Source organism: Anolis carolinensis, chromosome 3 (assembly GCF_035594765.1).
Source record: "Anolis carolinensis isolate JA03-04 chromosome 3, rAnoCar3.1.pri, whole genome shotgun sequence".
NCBI lineage: Eukaryota > Metazoa > Chordata > Lepidosauria > Squamata > Dactyloidae > Anolis > Anolis carolinensis.
In genome coordinates, this window is record NC_085843.1 from 233,363,438 (window position 1) to 233,384,060 (window position 20,623).

A 20,623-nucleotide genomic window follows, 5' to 3' on the forward strand; every position below is an offset into this window, starting at 1 on the left:
TCAACAGTCTGAGGGACCATGAACCGGCCCTCCACTTAAAAAGTTTGAGGATCCCTGACCTATAAGGATGCCTGCCATAGATGTGGGCGAAATGTCAGGAGAGAATGCTTCTGGAACATGGTATACAGCGCGGGAAACTCATACCAACCCAGAAACTAAATTATATGGCAGTGTAGATGGTTCCTCTCAAGCTGGATCTACACTGCCAGTAGAGACAGATGTAGCCCCACTGTGGACCCAGCCTGAGCCTTGTGAGGTCCGGAGGTGGGGCAGCCAGGCAGGCCCGAAAGAGCGAGCACCGGGCGGAAGTGAAAAGGAGCCCGAGGCCGTTCGGGTTTGGCGCCGAAGTGGGGCAGGGAGGGGAGCGGCTCCGTCCGGAAACCAAAGACCTCGTGATTGCAGCCAAGCGGAGGAGGAGGAGGTGGAAGAGGAGAAGGGAAGCGCGGCTGCTTCTGTGGCCGGAGCAGGAGGGAGCCGAGAGAAGGGCGCTACTGCCCGCCCGCCTGCAGCCTATCTTCTGCGCCCGGCTCCTCAACCACAACTCACAACCAAGCGCCTCGTTTGGCCTCCAGGAAGAGCCTCCGCCGCCTCTCTCCCTCCTTGGGCCGCAGGAGGCGACGGGGAAGCGGGACTGAGAGGCGGGTGGGAGGAAGCCGTTTGACAGCACGAAATACGGCTTTGGAGAACTGCGAGGAAGGCGAAACGAAGAGAAGGAGCCTCCGGAGGCAAAGAAGGACGCCCAGCTGCGCCGTGTGTAGCACAGCAATGGTGGAGAAGGCTTAGATTGAAGTGCTAGACCGGGCTTCTTTCCAAGAGTAGCATATAGCACCAGGAGAGCCTTAAGAATGGACTGGTAGATCAGTTCCTTCGACAACACCTTCCTTCCAGTTGTAGCACAGCAAAGGTGGGGAAGACTTGGGAATCCACAGGTAGAGCTGGAGAGAGGGAACCTTCTTTCCAGGTACAGCATAGCAAAGGTGAGGAAGGCTTAAGAAAAGGTTGGTAGGGAAACTAATTTCCAGTGACAGCACAGTACTATTTGGGAAGGGCTAAAGAGAAAGTAAAAGGGCTGAGCAAAGTTTCTTTCCAAGTGTAGGATAGATTGGTAGATCAGGGCAGAGGGAAGCTTTTTTCTAGACAGAACAGTGGTTCCCAAGCTTTGGTCCTCCAGGGGTTTTGGACTTCAGCTCCCACAGTTCCTAACAGCAGGTAAGATGGCTGGGATTTCTGGGAGTTGAAGTCCATAACGATGGGAGGAACAAAGGTTGGGAACCACTGATAGAGCATAGCAATGGTGCGGGAGGCATAGAGAGGACAGGTAGACCAGGGCAGAGGGAGGCTCCTCTCCACCTAGAAGAGACCGCACATTGGCTTCTCCTGCCCGCCTCTCTCTCAATCTCATCCCATTCTGCCTTCTCCATGTGGCCACCAAGATGACCCAAGCCAGGACACTCCTGCTGCGGCAGATCTTGGACTGGGATGACTTCATCCACAGCCGTGCCTTGAGGGAGCTTCTGTTGGACCAGTTGCCCAACCGCGTCCTTGCCAGCCCGGATGGGCAGCACCTGCTTCTTCTGTGCCGCTCTCGGGTCGTGGCCTTCCAACGTCTGGGCACCGAAGGAGGGGGTGACCTAGAGAGGAGCTGGCATCCACCCCAGCCGCCTGTGGTGGGGCTGTTTTTCCTGGAAAGCCCTTCTGCCGCCATCCCTTGGGTGCTGGGCGTTGTCTGGGAGAGGGGCAAGGCTGAGCTGTGGCGCTTTGTGCCCTCCACCGGGTGGCACATGCTTCAGAGCCTGGAACTGTGCCACGGAGGCCGGGCCCGCATCATCTCCGTCTGTAGCTGGAGGGGTCAGCTGGTGTGGTGTGAGGAGAGGCCTGCCTTGGGTGCCCTGATGACCCCAGAAAGGAGAGCCTTCCAGTACTGCATTTGCACCCGTAGCCTCCAGATTGGGGAACAGGGAGCCCAGCTGAGCCCGCTGAGGGTCATCTTGCACAATAGCCCTCTTTATCAAGTGCTGGCCTCACCTTCCGGTGTCTTCTTGGTGCCCACTCCAGACACCTTCACAAACATCGCCAAATTTATCATCATCTGGCAGCCCGAGAATGCTACCATTTCTGTTGCTGCTCCATCCAGGGGGTGCATTTGCACAAAAGCCTCTCATCCTGGCAGTGAAGTGGACTTCAAGAAGCTGGTGTTGGGCTATGTGAGCTTCCTGGCCTCCATGGACGTCTTGATCATCCACGGCTGTGCCCTCTCCAGCTGCGGGGGGCTCCTCCTGGTTACCAAGGCAGGCATGGTGGAGCTGGTGCAACCCAATGGGACGTGGAGACCCGTCTTTGACTTTGGGGAGAGTGCTGTGGCCCCAGGGCAGCAGGTCCAGCTGAAAGCCTTTGGGAGCACCCTGGCCTGCTTGTTGGGAGGAGCGCTTCACCTTGTGGACTTGGACAGTAGGCAGCTGATAGAGAAGAAAGGCCTGAGCACCGACGGAGTGCTTTTCTTGGACTTCGGAACAGGAGTGGGAGAGGAGGAGGAGATGCAGCTCCTTGCTCCAAATGGCATTTACAACCTTGACTTGTCTAATGCTGCTACAGAGAGTCAGCCCGAACCCAACCTGGTTGAGATGGTGTTCGAGGAGGCCTGCAAGTACTATCAACGGCGGAGCCTCAGCAACTCCCAGCTCACTGTGGAGAAGCTCAAGAAAGGGGACATGTTTCAGGCCCCTATTGCACTTTCTGCCATCCTGTGCCATAGTCTTACTCCCAAGGACAAGAAGCCCAGGATCCTCACGGAGCCTTATGCCAAGCTGCTGAGCACAATGCAGTTGGAACTGCAAAGCTATCAGAACCTGGAACTGCTCAAGGCCCGTGTGGTCGGAGCCTCTGAAAGTGAGGTGGAGAGCTATGGGGATGCCCTGGTGGAGCAGGAGCTCAGCCGCCTTCTGCACTTGGACTCCAACAAGGAAAACTTAGAGTACCTGAACGCTATCTTCAGTTCCTTCCCAAAGGCATCCTGGAAAGCCATCCAGAATCACCTCCAACTACAGCAGAATGGCGATGGCATTCTGGCAGCGAGAGCTACTCCAGATATATGGAAGAAAATTCTGTGGGGACCGCTATCCAGCCTCAGTAAGCAAGAGGAGGGGACCCTCAATGGAGTGCTCCCCCTTTTTGAACTTATCTGCCTTGCACTCCACCAGTTCAAGCCTAAATGGCTGCCTCAGTTTGTGGAGCTGTCCCAAGAGTATATGGGGGCCACTTGGACTTACAGCAGCAAAGAGGGCCCTGAGGGCAGTGTTCCTCTCTACAAGAGAGCCTTAGCTGTGCTGCCACGGAGACACAAGTGCTCAGTAGCCGACAGGGACATGGAAATTGAACTTTTACTATCTAGCCAGAGACCCAAAGCCATCCTGCAGGCCATTGGTCAACTCATCCGGCACCAGAGGTGGCAGAGGGTGATGGAGGCTGCGGAAAAGTTCTCCAGGCTGAGCCCTTTGCTGAACAAAGAGATTTTTATTATACTCCTGGGGGAGTTTTCCAAGCATAGAGCCCTGGACCCTTACTCGGACATGTTGTGGGAACTCTGTCCTGCAGATCTGAGTGCTTCTGACCTCCTGAGTGTTATCCAGCAGCACTTAAGCCCAGCAGATTGTGATCCCTCTCCTTTTCCTCCAGAGGGGTCATCCCAGCTGACAGTCGGTCTGCTGAAACCCCTGTTGCACAAACTGACACCGAGCCCATCAGGCCGGGCTGAAATGTATGCTGATGCTTTACAGGGCCCCACTTTCCCTCCACCAACTCCCCCCAGGCAGCACCATGTTCTTCCAAAGGCAGCAGCTTCCCAGGAAGAGCTAACTCCCTTTCAAAGCCACACATAAGTGCACATAGTGGTGTCAGACATAAGAGTTGGAGGCAGGCAAGAGAGCATCCTGAGTCCTACAAGAAATAGGACTCAGTGCTTTTATGTCCCACTGAGATCCTGTATGTCCTGCATCAGGAAGCTGTCCCTGCCAAAAAGAGGGAGTAAGTGGTAGGTTTATTTGGAAGAGAGCAGAACTTGAAGCAAGGATCAGTGAGTTCTGGTTTTGGTGCCTTAAACAGGAGCACATGGCTTTCATACACAAATTATACAATTACTCATCCAATGGGACCAGCTGAAGTTGCTGATGCCAATGTATTCCCATCCTTTTATGAATAATTTTAGTGGGATGAGGTTGTCGGTTTTAATCTTTATGGTTTGGTAAAATGTTAGTCTGTATTCTTCAGTCATATTTATATGTGAGCTGAATATCCATTGGGTCATTGATTGCCTTGCTCTAACTGTCTTGATTGTATGCTGAAACACCCATCATTCTACTGTAGAACACTTAAATGTTGGCCTTTTTTTTCCTCCTGGCAGCATGCCAGCTTGTGGGTGCCAGGTCTCGCTGGCTGGCTTTAGTTCCTCCTGAAACTAAAGTTTTTCAAACTCCCTGATTTGTGAGCATGTCAGTTGTTTTCTTCTCTGACTAGAAACCCACTCCCAAGTTGTTAAGCATGCAATGTTTACCTGCAGCAGGGAAAGCCCCAGCTATTTCTTCCATACCTTCCATACACACACCTTTGCCCCTTTGTAGTGGCCTTATCTGTTGCTTCAAAAAATGGAGGCGGCTGTCAATAGAGGGGTGATCCATTGAAGAACTCAATTGCCTGTACATTTGCAGGGTTGTGCAACTCTGGCTTTGCTCTTTGTTTGCCACTCCATTAGCTTACCAGGTTAACGAGGTATGTGTCTGTTACAGAGGAAGATGTGAAACTGTGAAAAATGGAATTTGCTTTCTCCCACCCCATTTTACTTAATAATAACTACTATGAAGAAATCATCTTGCATGTATAGATATACCCAGCAAGAATTTCATCACAATGGTCTTACTCTTGTTTCGTCTATTGGTTTGAACTGTTCAGGAAGGAGGGAGAGACATGATGTTAAACCTCACAAAATAGCTGAAATTATTAATTTGTGTAAAGGTTCCCCAGTATTGCCCAAAGTGGGTAGATTTGTATAAAATCCTGTGTCTATGCACTTCTGTTTTCTCTGCTCAAAGGGTGAGTTTGGCTTGGCACCCAAGATGAAATGTATCATAGTTCTCTGCAATTGTTGTCTGTATACTTCTTAATTTTCTCACCACCCCAATAATGCAGGATTCACTAGGTAATTATTCTTGGCCAGATAGGATCGTACTCTAATTGCCTGAATTCCAAACAGAGAACATGTGTTTTGACTAGTCCCGGCCTTGGTGATAAAGATCACCTTTGCAGAGCAAATAATATTCTGAATTGATATTATTTCTCCCTTTTTGGCGTGGAGAGGTTTGGGACTTCTCTCCATTCTATTAATATTACATAGTGAGGAAGAAGGAATGGCAGTACTCAGCACTTAGGCTGTATCCATGTTACAAAATTATAGCATTTTCACATTGCATCGATTGTCATGGCTTCATGCTATGGAATTCTGGGGTTTGTAGTTTTGTAAGACACTTGACGGTTCTTTGCCAGAACTTTGGTGCTGCAACAAGCTACAAACCTCAGGATTCCATAGGATGGAACTATGGCAGATAAAGTGGTGCTAAACTGCTATAATTCTGCAGTGTGAATGGAAGCATTTTGCCTTCTGGGACAACCATCAACTAAAAAAGCATACTTGCAGAGTTCATAGTAAACCTAGCCAAGCCTACAATACTTCCTACTGTTTAAGAGTTCCTTAAACATTGCCTGAGCACCTTCAATTTTCTTTAGGTTGAAGGCTATGAATTGAATAAATGTTTGTGTTTCAGAGTTAAAAGTTCAGGGGGAGGGCATAGTTACTTGCCAGCACTTTCATTGTGAGTGATCTTTATTTGCCTCCCTTTGCAAAAGTAATTGGGGCTTTGACCATATGTATGTGTCTTCTTGAGGGTTGGAAATTTTTTTGAGGTTACCTTTGTAACAATAGAGCCTCCTGCGCAAGAGGAAAAGAGAAACAGCAACTCTCCGTAAGATATCTTTGGATAATTTGTTCCCTACTCATCTTGAGGAAATTGGCAAAGAAAAAGGAGGCTTTTAAGTGGTAATCTTGCTGAACAAGCTTATTCTGTTTTTAATGCATTTCTGGTGTTTTGAAGCCCTTTCTATCTCATGAATGCAGTATTAAAAAGCGGTGCCTATGAAGCACCTGGCATGTGCCTTGTGTTCACCCAGCTACGTGTGTCTTTTATCTCTGAGCTGTTGATTCAGGCTGGACTTGTTAATGGGGAACAATTCCAACCGAAAAATTGCAGCCTGACCCAGAAAAGTCCCTCCATTAAGAAAACAGATTGCTGTGGGAAGGAGAACTGCAGTGGGGCGAGCTGTTTGGCTAGTTCTCAATGCACCTTTGTCTGTTGAGTCATAGCACAAGAACCGTGCTGGCAGCTGCTCAGCTTCTTCTGTGAAAGCACCTATGGGGTCCCTGTATACCTTTTTGGTTCCTTCACTGCTGCCTCCAATAAAGAGATGATTAAAAGCACCCACTCAAGCAGAAAGAAACTGAGAGAGATTTGAGGAACTACAGGGCACATGGAGAAGGGAGAAACAAAAGCTATTCATTAGTATGTAATTGGGTCTTATTTCATAATGTAGGGAGACTTGGGTGGGGGCTTCAGTCCATATGTCAAGAAAACAAGGTGGATTTTTCTGTAAGCAGCACTATTTTATGGCCATGATGTTTCAAGGCTTTTTTTTTTCATCGTGTCAGAAGCGACTTGAGAACATATTGTGTGAGAGAATTGGCTCTCTATTGAGACTTTGAGCAGAGGACGCCTGGATGAGTTACCATCCTGCTGGGAGGCTTCTCTCATGTCCCCATAAGCTAGAGCTGACAGATGGGAGCTCGCCACTTGCAGATTTGAACTACCAGCTTTCAGGTCAGCAACCCAACCTGCAGTTTAGAAGATCAGCCAGCACAAGGGTTTAGCCTATTGGGCCACCGCAGCTCTTTCAAGGCTTTAAAACAGTGGTTCCCAATGTGGTCCGTTGACCACCAGCTGTCTGTCCCCAAGAACAAATGGTCTGCAACCTCACTGTTACTACACCGTTGCAACAAGAGCAACTGGTTTCATGAAACCCTTTATAGTGCCGAGGCAACAGGGATGTTGAGAGGGGAGAGGCTGACTACCCACAAAAGGCATGACATCAAACCTCCTGTCTGCTGCTTCAGAAGACCACATCAGCTCTAGATTATTAAATATGGTTTTCTGTGGGTGAGTAGATGGCGGCTACTGGATGGCATATGTTGTGTATCAGATACTAAATGCAGTTTTCTGAATCAGCACCCCAAATCTAAAGTTGACCAAAACCTGATTCGAAATCCTTTTGGTACTAATGTTGGAGAGTTGTCCTTGGTCAAAGCGGTCCCTGGTCAAAAAAAGGTTGGGAACCACTATTTTAAAAGCTCCCTTTTTGTACTAATATTCTACCTTTGTGTCTGCCCCTTAAAGTTGGAAACCAAAATATACTGGATTCAAGGAGGAAGTTGTCACACCAATACACACACAGTTCTTTTTTAAGAGCAATCTGCTTTTACAGAAAAATGAATTAGATGCTTGTCACTTATGCCTGCAAGGATTCAATGCAGACTTAGTTTTTTAATTGTGTAAATTTCTCCTCTAAATAAGATGCAACTGGATCCTCAGGTTTTCATTTTTCAGAAAGTAACAAGTATTCTCTTCCATAAGCTTTCCCCGTTAACATTTTTTCCAGCTTGACCTTAAAACCTACCAAACTAACAAAAACTATAATTGCACTGAGTTGAAAGCAAAATAAACATTGGTGCAAAGACACAAAATCCTAGATAAAAGTGTAAACAGCACACAGCATCTGCTTAGGTTGCAACCAGGATAGTTATCCTGTATTCTGGACTGATGTAAGGCTTGGGGGGGAGAAGGTTAGACATCTCATTTTAGACTACTAATCAGTTTCTATCCCTGATCCCATGGTTTGGAGCCTCTTGTGGCGCAATGGGTTAAACTATTGTGCCAGCAGAACTGCTGACTGAAAGGTTGGCAGTTTGAATCCAGGGAACGGGGTAAGCTCCCATATGTCAGCTCCAGCTTCCCATGCAGGGACATGAGAGAAGCCTCCCATAGGATGGTAAAACATCAAACATCCAGGCATCCCCTGGGCAATGTCCTTGCAGATAGCCAATTCTCTCACACCAGAAGTGATGTGTAGTTTCTCAAGTCGTTCCTGACATGAAAAAAAATCCTATGGTCCCAGTTACTTTCTATCCCAGTTACTATCTTTCATCCTACCATTAAGCAGCTTATCATTTTAGCTTTAAATCACAGCACATGGCAACTGGAATACTAGATTTCCATACTTAGGTTAGACTATATAATGTACTTGTATAGGAACTTCATGTAATACCACCTTCCTATGGTTGAGTTATCATTATCCTGGTGGTAGTAATCTAGCATTACTTTCCATATAATTGAAAGAACCTGGTCCTGAGTTTTCCAGGACTCATTCCCACCACATGCTGGTAGCCAGTTAGAAGTTTGTGAAGCGCCATTTGGAGTGGTCCCTATTGTGCTTGAAAATTACTATGTTATCAGTATATTCACCTTGCATAAGAATTCTTCTCCAGAACATATCCAAATGTAATTTTCAGTTCAAATGAGCTTTTTGACATTCACTTGAAACTTTTCTACCCATTTTGAGCTGGTTGTAAAATATCTTCAGAATTACCATGTTATTTTCCCTATAACATTGTAAGACTTTTCCAGGTGGTTAAACCTACCTGCTTTGGTATTTCATTTCTGTTCATGTTGCTCAATCTAGTACCAGTAGGATATGACCTTGTGCTTTAATAATGATTCAAGGTAGTCTTCCCCAGGTTGAGCCCCTCCAGAGGTTCTGGCGAACCCTCATTAATTGAACAAGAATACTCATGTGGTGGAGGAAAGATGCATGAAGATTAATCCACAGCGGTCTTTTAAATTAGGATATGAGATCAAATATGTAGGTGACATGTATTAATGGGTAAGATTGGAAATACAAGTTGAGCCAGTGCTGCAAGTGGTTAGAAAAACGGTGGTGAATAGAATGGTGCTAAGGTAAAGGTAAAGGTTTTCCCCTGACATTAAATCTAGTTGTGTCCGACTTTGGGGGTTGGTGCTCATCTCCATTTCTAAGCTGAAGAGCCGGCATTGTCTGTAGACACCTCCAAGATCATGTGGCTGGCATGACTGCATGGAGCGCAGTTACCTTCCCATCAGAGCGGTACCTATTAATCTACTCACATTTGCATGTTTTCGAACTGCTAGGTTGGCAAAAGCTAGGGCTAACAGCAGGAACTCACTCCACTCCCCAGATTCGAACTGCCGACCTTTCAGTCAGCAAGCTCAGCAGTTTAATCCACTGTGCCATCGGGGGCCCAAGCTTGTATAAAAATAACGTGACCAAAAAGGCAGCTGATAGGTATTAATTTTTATAGGACTGTGAATGTTTGAACACATCTTGAAGTTCACCATGAACCTTGGAGAAGAAAGCTTACTTTTCAACACCAGTAATTTCATTCTATTCAATATATGCCTTGAGGCATTCCCATAATCACATTCTTCTTACCATTGAGTATAGTAATTATGGAGAAGAAGGAATTATAATGGGGCGAATTGCCTACTTGTGTCGTCATTGTGATTGCTGAAAGGTTTAAAATAATGTGAAAGAGACTTGCTTAAAAGGGAAATCAGTCCAGTTTCACCTCTTGAGTTGAAAGATAATACCTAAATGCAGCAAAATTAATGTGCACAGTCACACAATTTTTCATGAGTGGAAACAGTGGAGAGAAAGGACTGCATCTACTGTGTTAGAAATCAGATTTGAAGTTTATTAGAAATAAGAAAAGGACATATAAGAGCATTTTTCTCACCCATGAAAATACATTACATCACTGTAATAGCAAAGGCAATTAAAAAAAATCATATTACCTCCTAATCTCCAATAATTTTTATATAAAAATAATTCTGAAAGTATCTTATATCATCATCTTTATGATGGTGTTCAATTTACTAGTTATTACAAAAGGCGCTGCAGCACAAAGGGGAGATCTAAACATCTCAGAACTTGGCACTTATTCTTTCTGATTCTTTCCAGCTTTTGCTAAAAGCTTGTAACTCATTGGAGGCATAATGTTTTCTACTATTCATCTAGAACTAATGGAAATCTCATGCTGCTCCTTTTCTGGGCTACTGTCATGCCCATCTCATTGGAGCCTCTTCTGTTTTGCATTATTAAACTACATACCCTGTTAATTTCCACCGCTAATTTCTTTTAAATTTCCATTTGTTTTCACTGACATCCATAAAGAGGAGTACATTTTTGGCACAAAGCATTTTTACAGAAATTCAACATTATTTTTAAAAACAAAACAAAGCCAAACTCTGAGGAAAAAAAGAGTTAAGACAGAGAAGCACACAAGGCTCCGGAACACTGGACAAGCGCAGAGGCACAAAATGAAATGTGAAAAGGTGCTTGAGAAATAGCTTAAGGCAACATATGCTTTCTGGACACAGACCCTTAGAACTGGACAGTAGTTTTAAGCTCTGGCTCATACATGCTTCTCTTTCCAGTTATTTCTGTAACAGAAACAGATAAAAGGCTGGGAGCCTAATATATGCTATCTTCTGGAATTATTTGCAAAAGATGCAGGGCTACATGAACCGTGATTGACTCTTGTAAGGCACTATGTACGTTTTATGAACAACTTTATGTAACATAGACTAATTGCATCTTATAAGGCATGGAGAGCATGAAATCTTGCTACTTGACCTAGTGACTAAGTCTTAGACTGGAGTCTAAGGCCACTTAAGACTGAAGTGTGTCTTTCCTGCATTTAAGGGGGAACTGTTGGGTTGCGTGGTATCCAATGCCCATAATTGACAGTAAGAAGTTACCCAGGCCTGTGTCATTCAGTCTGACACTGCTAAACTAAATCCTAGATTCATTACTATTATTTAAGCACTCCTCAACACAATACTCCTTTATGTGTAAAAGAAAAAAAGGAAGAAAATTATATCAATTCTCGTCAATACAGTGATTGTACCAAAACATGCTGTAACTAACGCTCATGTTCAGTATGCAACCAGAATCAGCCAGCCAACCTGGAACTGTAGAAGTACATAATTGTCCTGAGTCTAGGAACAGATAAAGGCTACAGTGTGCAAAGAGGAATCCCACAACAAGCCACAGTCACAAAAGAGTATGGCTTTTCAGAAAGGGCATAATGAAGAGACTGCAAAGTTTGTCTCTACATTAACTAAGACAAGAGGTGTGTGATAGTACAAGTGGGAATACGTCGACACCTTTCCGTGACAGGACTTGCGAGTCAATGCAGTTCTCCCTGCTTGTCTCTTGGACAGGACGAAGGCTCCTGCCACCATTTCATTCTGAGCCAGAGAGAATTTGCTGCTCTTGGAGAGAAATGCGAGGGAAGTCTGGGGATCCTGTAGACATTCGTATAGTCATACTCAGTGCTTTTCAGGCATGGATAAGTAGAAAAAGAGGTGCTACTTCTTTAGTTCTGCCCGAGGCATTTTGAACATCCTTTGCCTTGATCTGCAGAGCAGGAGAAAGGGGAGGCAGGGGAGAGAATCAGAAAAAAATTCCTGAATGGTTAAGTAGTAATGTTACAGTTTCAGGGATGTTGTGAGATGGGGAAAAAAAAGATTGAATGATATTTAGCAAAAATGTATTTCTAATTAGGGATGTGCGCGGTATTTGTTTCATCTGTTTCATTCGTCTTTCGTTTCGTGCCACCCATTTGGATTGCCATTTTCGTACAAACAAAAGGTGACACAAAAGAGAAAGTCACCATGCTTTGGTTTCATTTTCGGAGGCCAAGGAAACGGTGAAATGGGCTGCTAGGGAGGCTATTTAAGGGGCGGACTGCCCCTAATATGGCTATTGCAGTTGCATCGTATGGTGCTGCAGGTGGCTGGCTGGCTCCCTCTCTTGGCTTGGCTCGCTGCTGGTTTTTGCTTTGCATTTTGCTTCCTTGCCTTGCTGGGCATAGATTTGGGTTTACTTTTTTGCCAGGCTGCTTGGCTTATTTTAATAATTTTTTCTTTGAAGAGAAGGGGCTGGGATTTTTGAAGTGATGGGGGTGGGTTTGGCTGGGGAGCTCATGTGGGGCTTTTCTTCTTTATTCTTACTGTAAAACCCTTCTTCCTCCACCCCCGATTAGTTTTTTTAAAAAAATAGAAATATATTTCAAAGGAATGAAATTGTTGGGATTCCCTTCTCTGTTTTGAAATCAAACGTGTCTCTCTTGCTATAACTGGCCCTTGGAAAATCTACTCTTTTATTTCTCCCTATCTCTCTGTATTGCCTCTGGCTTGGTCCTCCCTCTCCTTTGTGCTGTATAGAAAACAAATACAATAGGATAGTCTTATTATTTGTTATAGATTACACATATTTTTGAAAGCAAAGACATTCGTATAGGGCACCACTTTTTCGGAAGCGGTGACAAATAAGAAAATGAGATGAAACGAATGAAACAAAACAAAACAAACGAACAGCAATTCCATACAAATGCACATGACTAATTTCTATAGCCATTCACTGGAAATGCCAGGGAATTTCTTCCCAGCCCTCCTATGTTTCTTGCAGCTCAGATCCTTCCTTTCAGTTCATGCCAGCATAGGGTTTCATGGTTCAGTGTACACTGCTAACCACAAAGCGACACTCCTAGCATCATCCATGCCCCTGCTCTCTACAGTGACAGCCAGCAAGCAACAGACAGTTCAGCTTAGCACAAGGAATAACACAAACTGAGCCTTGAATGTATTCAGATGCATCTACCAAGACTTGGGGCAGGTTTTATTTCAGGAACTCTCCACTCCTGAAATGTCTTTGATGCTTCTTTGATACCAGTCACCAGCAATGGCTATCATTTAATTTACACCCAGTGATATAGCCATTTCCATACCCTAAGTTCTGCTTGAATTTCAGTGCTACACAGCGATGTTAGACAGATGATGTGGAAAAATACTTACAGTTCCATAGCTTCATCCCTAGAAGGAGAAGGGGAAGGTATCAGAAAGGTCTCACAAAGAAGGACAACCCAACAAAGAAACTAAAATGCTTATTTTCACTGTCAAATTGCCTATCATGGCAAAACAATTTAATTTCTCAACAGTGGATTGTAATCAATTTTTTTTGCTTGCTTAGTTGCAGATGAGTGACCCTAACACCTGAATACTGGTTAATACAGTCTGTTTATATCAGGGATAGGGAACATGTGGTCCGTCAGATGTTGGAGTGCAACTTCCATTTCTCAGCTTTGGCTATACTGGTCAGTACTATAGTTCAAAAATATCTGGAGAACCATATTATCTCTGTCTTTCCATTATATGATGAGTACATTACTGTCACCACAAAAGCAAAGTGATTGCAAGGAAGTTTAGCTTTTTAGGTTAGGATAAAATAGGCCATCATAATGCTATCTTAACATCAAAAATCTTATCTGGACAGAAAAGTACGTGTTTCTTGAGATTGGCAGGGCACTGGTGCATTCCTAATGTCTTGGCTTGCTTTGACTTCTCAGTAGGAATCAAAATTACATGAATTGAAAAGCAGAGTGGGTTTGATTTGCACTGGAGCAAAATAACTAGCATCCAGTAAGAGTGAAAACAACATCCCTGCATTACCAGTAAGGATTTTGGAGACTTCCCACAAGAGATTCCATAGTACCCAACTTATTACAATTTTTTCAAACAAAATGATTTTCCAGATACATTATGGCAGTGTTTCCCAACTTGGGGGTCGGGACCCTGGGAGGGGGTGCAAGGTCACTAAAAACCATCAGAAAACCATTTCCAATGGTCTTAGAAACCCCCTTGGCAGAGAAGGCTGAAGATTTCTCCACCTGTCCTTCTCTTCGTTTTTGGAAATAGACAGCAAATCCTCTCACCAAGTGGCCTCCTCCTGCTATGTTTGGCCGGCATCTCAGCTGGCCTCTTCTGCCAAGGGGAAGGCTGTTCTGAGACTCCAAGCGGGGAGGGGAGAGAAGGCCATGTAGGTAGTGTGCCAAGTTTGGTGCAGATCCATTGTGTCTGGGTTCAGAGTGCTCTTTGTAGGTCAACTATAAATCCCAGCAACTACAATTTCCAAATGAAAAATTCAATCCCCCCCCCCCCCAAGCCAACCAGTATTCAAATTTCGGTGTATCAGGTATTTGTGCCAATTTCAGTCCAGATCCATCGTTGTTTGGGCTCACAGTGCTCTCTGGATGTAGGTGAACTACATCTCCCCTAAATCATTGTCAATGCCCACCAAACCCAGTTTTTTCTGTTGGTCATGGGAGTTCTGTGTGCCAAGTGTGGTTCTATTCCATCATTGGTGGAGTTCAGAATGCTCTTGATTGTAGGTGAACTATAAATCCCAGCAACTACAACTCCCAAAGGACAAAATCAATCCCTTTCCCAGCCCCACCAGTATTCAAATTTGGGCATATTGGGTATTTGTGCCAAATTTGGTCCAGTGAATGAAAATACATTCTGCATATCAGATATTCACATTACAATTAATAACAGTAGCAAAATTATGCAAAAATAGTTATGAAGTAGCAATGAAAACATATTTCAACCATGGTCATATATAAATTAACTAGTAGCAGTTACAAGCCATCCTTACACATAGATATCATCCATGCTCATCCTGCGGTAAAACCTGGCAAGCTTCACAGCCAAGATGATGCTTGGCAGGAGAAATATGGTGCACCAACCAAGACTGAACCAGAATCCATTCTGGAAACAGAAAAGAGAAATTAGTTGTCTTTCAATAGCTTCAGTGCTACCTCCACCCTCACTGGTTGTGGTTGGACATGTCCCAGAAAGAAGTACTATTATGGGGGGAAATGAGATGTTACCTCCAGTTCCTTTCCACTACATGCTTCCATTTTTGCTCTATAGATTCCCTTCCAATACATCCAAGACTCCCTACCCAGTGCCCATTTAAGTGATATGGCTCTCCAGCTTCCTTTCCACAAAGCTATAACAAGACAGCTACAATTTCCATAGATTTCCTTCCTATGGTTTTCTCGTACACTCTGAGATGTAGCAGCCATCTCTATACCCTTTTCATTGCCACTGCTATCCCTTCTCCATGCTGACATAAAACACCTATCTACCCCAGATCTTAATTGCAATGAATGGGGCACTCTGCTCAGTTCTCCTGTTGACGTACTTACCCATGAATCAACAATGTAGCCACAGAAAATAGTATCTATACTGTTGATTGCCCAGGCTACAGGGCCACAGCGACCTACTTCATCTTCTATCTGCCAGCAAAGAAGAGAGAGAAACATTGTGGCTATCAAAGGAGAAACTAAGCTTCATGCTCACCTCCTGAGCTAAAAGCTACCTAACCATATTATCTTTATGAGTATTACTAATCGAATTGAACAGATCCTCCCACATCTTGATAGATACTGCTTTAATTCTAAGAACCCCAAATTTACTTAAAGCCTTTCCACAAAGGAGACTCAGTTCAGTATATGTTCAATACCGATGACCAATTCATGTAGTTATAAATCCATCCCATAGCAAAAGGTGGCTTGTCTGTATAGATATAGAATTTAGTATTGGTACTAGCTTCAATAAACAGATGGTTAAGTATATATGGGCAAAGATAAAAACAAAAGTTCTCTTTGTACTGAGATATGATTGGATAAGTATGTAAATGAGGGCAGCCAGGATCCTATTAGTCTTAAGATTAAGTCCACTGTTTAGAAACAACAATTTGCAAGACCTACCTTGCTCTTGGCCCAATCCATGTATGACTGAAAGAAACCCAGTATAGAATTCACAAATGTCAAGGTTTCCTAAATGTAAGCAAAAAAGGAGAGGAGGTTAAAAGATCAGATAACTCATTCCAAATCCCCAAGAGCCTTCAGTAATGGAATTGCATTCCCCACATAAACTTAATGTACGCTTTCAGGAAAGGGAATGGACATGAGGCTATAGCAAAACCAGAAGGCTTGAGGGGGAAAGCAAGTTGTTCCATGCATGATTAGCCATATGACCCATCTTCGCAGTGCCTTTGATATATATCACCACTAACATCACAAGAACCACTCTGGAACAGGCTAAAATACTAAATTCTTTTCACACAGTGGCCAAAACTTGTCTGTGAGATTCTTAGCTGTACCCTCCATCTGTCATTCCCCAACATCTGATATGCAATGCATCTGATATGGGAGATGATGTATAGCTAATCTAATTAGTAACCATTATTATCAAAGACCTTGCTGCATGCCCATAATGTCAGCTCTGGAACCATGTAGGGGTGTTGAAAATTAGTCTTAATATGACATTATGGAATACAACCACATTCAGGAAGGCCATAGTGTACATCCACCTCCATACCAGTAACAGGGTTAATGATCATGACTTACATTCTTGATAATTTCTCCTGTCTTCTGCTTCATAAATTCTTGAGCCACTTCTACTTCTGACAATGTAGAATTCACCAAGCCCTGGCAAGATACAGTATTGTGAACCTTAACTGGCACAGTCAGTATCGGAGTCTATCTTCCACAACCATCAATTTCAAAGCAAAACTGGTGATCTCCCTCTGAAGAACCCTTCATATTTTTACACCACACATAAGAATACTGGAACAGCACTGATACATTAAGATAAAGTTCACTCAGTGTGATACTGGAACATTAAACATGAGAGAGCTTCAGAGGCTAGAATGTATACATACATTCTAATATAAACATATAAAATAATATATATAAATGAATAAATATTGTATATAAAAGATTGCAGTAAACTTGCAAGCATATTTGTGCCATGACATCAGATTTTAATACCTCCTTATACAGCTGTGAGGTACTATTAAGAGCCTGTCTATAGCTTGGGGAGGAAAACTATTTATAGTGCATTTTCCAGATCTGCATAGACTCTACATTTGCCCTGTTAGTGCCATACACATATCTCGTGGGCAAACCCACCTCAATGTGAACTTGCAAGAAACTCCCTTCATTTACTCTTTTTGGCCACACAATAGTGGCCGATTTGCTTTTCTAATTTTTTTTCATACATGTGAATATAACTCTGTCGATCTCCCTAGGTTTATTTAAGAACTATGGTACTTCACCCATCTTGGGGTTTCCTTTCAGGAAGCTGTTTGGTTCCCAGGAACCAACCTTCCAGGTTTCTCCTCAATCCAGCCCTGACTGCTTACCGGAATCTCAGACACAGATTTCTCCAAGATGCGGATACTGTTATTCAGGTTTTGCTGTGGGCAAAAAAAAAAAAAAAAAAAAAGAGTCAAGGACAGTCCTCAAAGAAGTCAAGATGAGTTGGGAAAAGGTGGGGCAGAGGGATACCATCCGTGATACAAATCTAACCCCATTTTGCCTATCAGGTGCTCTGAGATGGAAACCTTGGCGCCTGGATTCATGGAATATTGGATTGGGAGAAGGCAGCAGAGCCCCAAACCCAGCATGACCTGGTTCCCTGTAATGGAGGAAGTAGGGGGAAACTGTGAATAACTTATTGGGATATAAATCAAGAACTAAATGTAGGAATGTGGGAGAAATGAGGAAGAAAGTAAAACAATGTTTCTGAAAATAAATCTATAAGGAATCAAATGGAGGAAATGGAATCTGGGAATTACATGATCTTCAAATGTGGAGTTATTTCTTAAAACCTGTCTCTAACTGCAAATCAAGGATCAGAGGTCACTGTAGGCCATAGTTACTGAGGCTCTTTTTAAGCAGCTGCCAACTGGCAATCGGCAAGGAGAAGAATGGCAGAGGTGGTGCCCCCCCCCTTTCTGGTTTTCCTGGTTTCGGGGCTCTTGAGGACACTCGGAACTCCTCTAAACCTTTCTATGTAGTCTCCTTTTTTCTTCTCACAGTCTCTTCGAACCTCTCCCTTGCACTACCACAACAATTCCTTCTCAGATATAACCATTCTACCATAGGCTGCACTACACAAGTTACATATGTAGGGACAAGACTCAAACCCCCCAGAAGCTATCATTCAAGACATCATCAGGACTGGACAACTGAAATGAAAATGATGGAAAGAAGCAATACTCACAATCTCAGGAGGAAATTTGTCATTCACTGAAGTCTGGACATTTCTCACCTCAGCAGCATGATTTTGCAGCTTTGCACTAATGTTTGGATGCCTACTTCCCTGGAGAAGATTGGACAAAACAACTACTGTCAAAAGATATTGCTGTCTTGTCTTTTCCCCACAGTTTGTCACATACAAACACACGCAGAACCCTACATTCAGTTGACTTCTGTGCTATAGGTGATCATTTGTGACCAAGTCTTGGTGGTGGGTCCTTACGTGACAGTAGATACCTATTCTGGATTTACAAGGTCTTTTGCAGTGAGGATATATATTTCCAGATGGAAGGCAGTCACAACATGAGTTTGCTTGATGCACCTTCCTCTTGGCACATTTTTCCTTTTCACCTTCTATTCAATCTCTCCTCACACAAACATGTACACAATACAATTCTACTCTTCCCCGGCAATTATCTTCAGTTCAAAGACTGGCCTCTCTATGTCCATCTTACTGAAGAACAATACTTTCCTGTTTGGTGAGTGCATTTCTAGGAAGCAAGTCAGCGTGAAATTCTTTCTCATCATTAGCAGCCATATAAAGTGCATGCAAAATTCCAAATCCTTCAGATCTTACACCCAGTTGTAAGATTTCTCCTCTTCTAAGAGTCTCTCCTAGAAGTGGAGTTGCAGGAAAGGAGAACTGGAGGAGAATGAAGCCAGGGACTACTCACCAACTGTGTTGCTAGATTGTCTAGTTTAGCAGCCAATGCAGACAGGTCTTGATTTATCTTGCTCTGATTGATCTGAACAGAAGAAGAAACACAAGGATCAGCTCCTTGGAGAACACAAGAGACATGAAAATGGGTCACATCTGAAGTACAATGTATTTGTAATCTTTCCAACAATGTTTTTCCAAATTCAGTTCATTAATTTCTGCACGAAACCATATGCACAATATTCTTCCTCCTTTCAGCTTACTTCTCCCTTTTACTAAGTGATGTGATAGGAATCAGAAACCCATCTTTTGAAGCTCTCACAGGCAAAGCTTAGGCAGGTAACAACAAAAAGGGCCCTTGGCAGGTCAAAGACATTGACCTGCCCTGCTTGTTTTTACTCTTTAAGCCAGTCCCATTTACTTGGGGTTTTCGTAGATACATAGGCTTCTTGTGCTACGACTGGCTGCCTAATTGAAACTTTCATTGCAGTTATTTACACAGAATGCAAATGTATTTATCAAATTGAATGTTATTAGGATTGTTGAACTGTTCTGAATGTCAACCATATCAGTCAGATGACATACATGTTTTTGTAACATAAACTATTTGTACATATAAAGCAAACACACACCCAACAAATCAAAAGATGTACAAGTCAAGTACTCCCTCAGGCATTGTTGTAAAACTGTGTTCTCTTATTTGTTGCAATGCTAGTGATACTAATGAGGGAACCAGGCAAGAGGTCTTGCAGGCTTTATAAATATAAATCAATATAAATTAAACATTTTTCTCTCTAAAGGACCAGGTAACCAACCACGAATATACACCCAAAACAAGGTTAACCCAACAAGCCTTCCACTGTCAGCTAATCTCACCTAGATGGCAGATTCCTGGCTGCAGTTGCTGGGGAACAACAATTCATGTTGTGCATGAATAAGATACAATTTTCTGTGTGCATAAACTCTGTACTAATGTTATAGGCACATGAAATGGTGACCATTATATTACTGTGAGGCAAGTCATAATCCAAGCCATTTTGGAAGGCATGCCCATTTTTCAGAGGTTTATGCCACAATTCTGTTTAAGACAGGGCATATTTTACAAATAAGCAACATCTGGACTCAGTAAAGTTCTTGTTTTAAACTGAAAAACAATTGTCCTTCAACAAAAATATCCCTTAATTCCATCTCACTTGTTCCAAAGCATCGGAAAAGTTCATCTTCAGCGGCCCATCCTTTTTGCTTAGATCCTGCATGAGACGCTTCTGGTCATCATTCAAGAGATTAGTAGAGTCCACACTGACATTTATTTTGTTCAAAGTAGAATCAATATCATCTGTGTACTACCAGAGTAGCAGGAAGGAAAGAACATAAGGTGAGCAGGTTCAGAGTGCATAATTATGTAGACTTCCAATGCAGGTTTCTCTAGGAGATGTGAAGGTATATCCTATATGAGAATTCAAGCAATTCACAGGGGGAGCCCAGAACTTTGATCTTTCCTCATATACCTATATCTCATTGAGAACACCAGGCTGGCTGGTTATTCAGTCTCTCTTGTGGTAACCTAGACTCCATCACTGACCTTGCTGATGTTGAACATCTCATCCAGAGATATTGTTTTATTCAGGTGAAGAGTGCTCCACAAAGAGTCATTGTTTTTGCAGCTACTGCAACAAAAAAGTTAGGCAAGAAACATTGGTTAAGAAACAGCATCAACATCTAAAGAAGATCTCTACCTGAGGTTTGATTTCTCTTGAGATTAATATATACAATTATTCTTCAAGCATGCTGTGATATAATCCACTCAACAGTTTGGTGAAATG

The 20,623-nt window shown here is 43.4% G+C and overlaps 2 protein-coding genes across 3 annotated transcripts in view; one reads left to right on the plus strand and one right to left on the minus strand.

Moving 5' to 3' along the window:
* The first annotated feature begins 405 nt into the window (after positions 1 to 405).
* On the plus strand, positions 406 to 6,212 carry hps6 (HPS6 biogenesis of lysosomal organelles complex 2 subunit 3). The gene has a single exon (XM_008116063.3). The coding sequence runs from the start codon at positions 1,434 to 1,436 to the stop codon at positions 3,873 to 3,875; it is 2,442 nt and encodes an 813-aa protein (XP_008114270.2). The 5' UTR covers positions 406 to 1,433; the 3' UTR covers positions 3,876 to 6,212.
* A 3,647-nt stretch (positions 6,213 to 9,859) lies between these two features.
* The window catches only part of LOC103279682 (prominin-1-A), a 60,765-nt gene continuing 50,001 nt past the window's right edge, over positions 9,860 to 20,623 (minus strand). For both annotated transcript variants that reach the window (XM_008116064.3, XM_008116065.3), the window contains exons 15-25: positions 20,383 to 20,467; positions 19,994 to 20,143; positions 18,817 to 18,888; positions 18,108 to 18,206; positions 17,245 to 17,298; positions 16,448 to 16,528; positions 15,806 to 15,874; positions 15,242 to 15,331; positions 14,686 to 14,798; positions 13,047 to 13,064; positions 9,860 to 11,607 (exon numbers count right to left, since the gene is read on the minus strand). In XM_008116064.3, coding sequence (XP_008114271.2) covers positions 11,559 to 11,607; positions 13,047 to 13,064; positions 14,686 to 14,798; positions 15,242 to 15,331; positions 15,806 to 15,874; positions 16,448 to 16,528; positions 17,245 to 17,298; positions 18,108 to 18,206; positions 18,817 to 18,888; positions 19,994 to 20,143; positions 20,383 to 20,467 — 880 coding nt within the window. In that variant the 3' untranslated portion in view covers positions 9,860 to 11,558. The remainder of the gene's footprint in view (positions 11,608 to 13,046; positions 13,065 to 14,685; positions 14,799 to 15,241; positions 15,332 to 15,805; positions 15,875 to 16,447; positions 16,529 to 17,244; positions 17,299 to 18,107; positions 18,207 to 18,816; positions 18,889 to 19,993; positions 20,144 to 20,382; positions 20,468 to 20,623) is intronic.

What these genes read in the sequence shown, in the direction of transcription:
- hps6 (XM_008116063.3), top strand. Translation starts at nt 1,434, where the DNA reads ATGACCCAAGCCAGGACACTCCTGCTGCGGCAGATCTTGGACTGGGAT.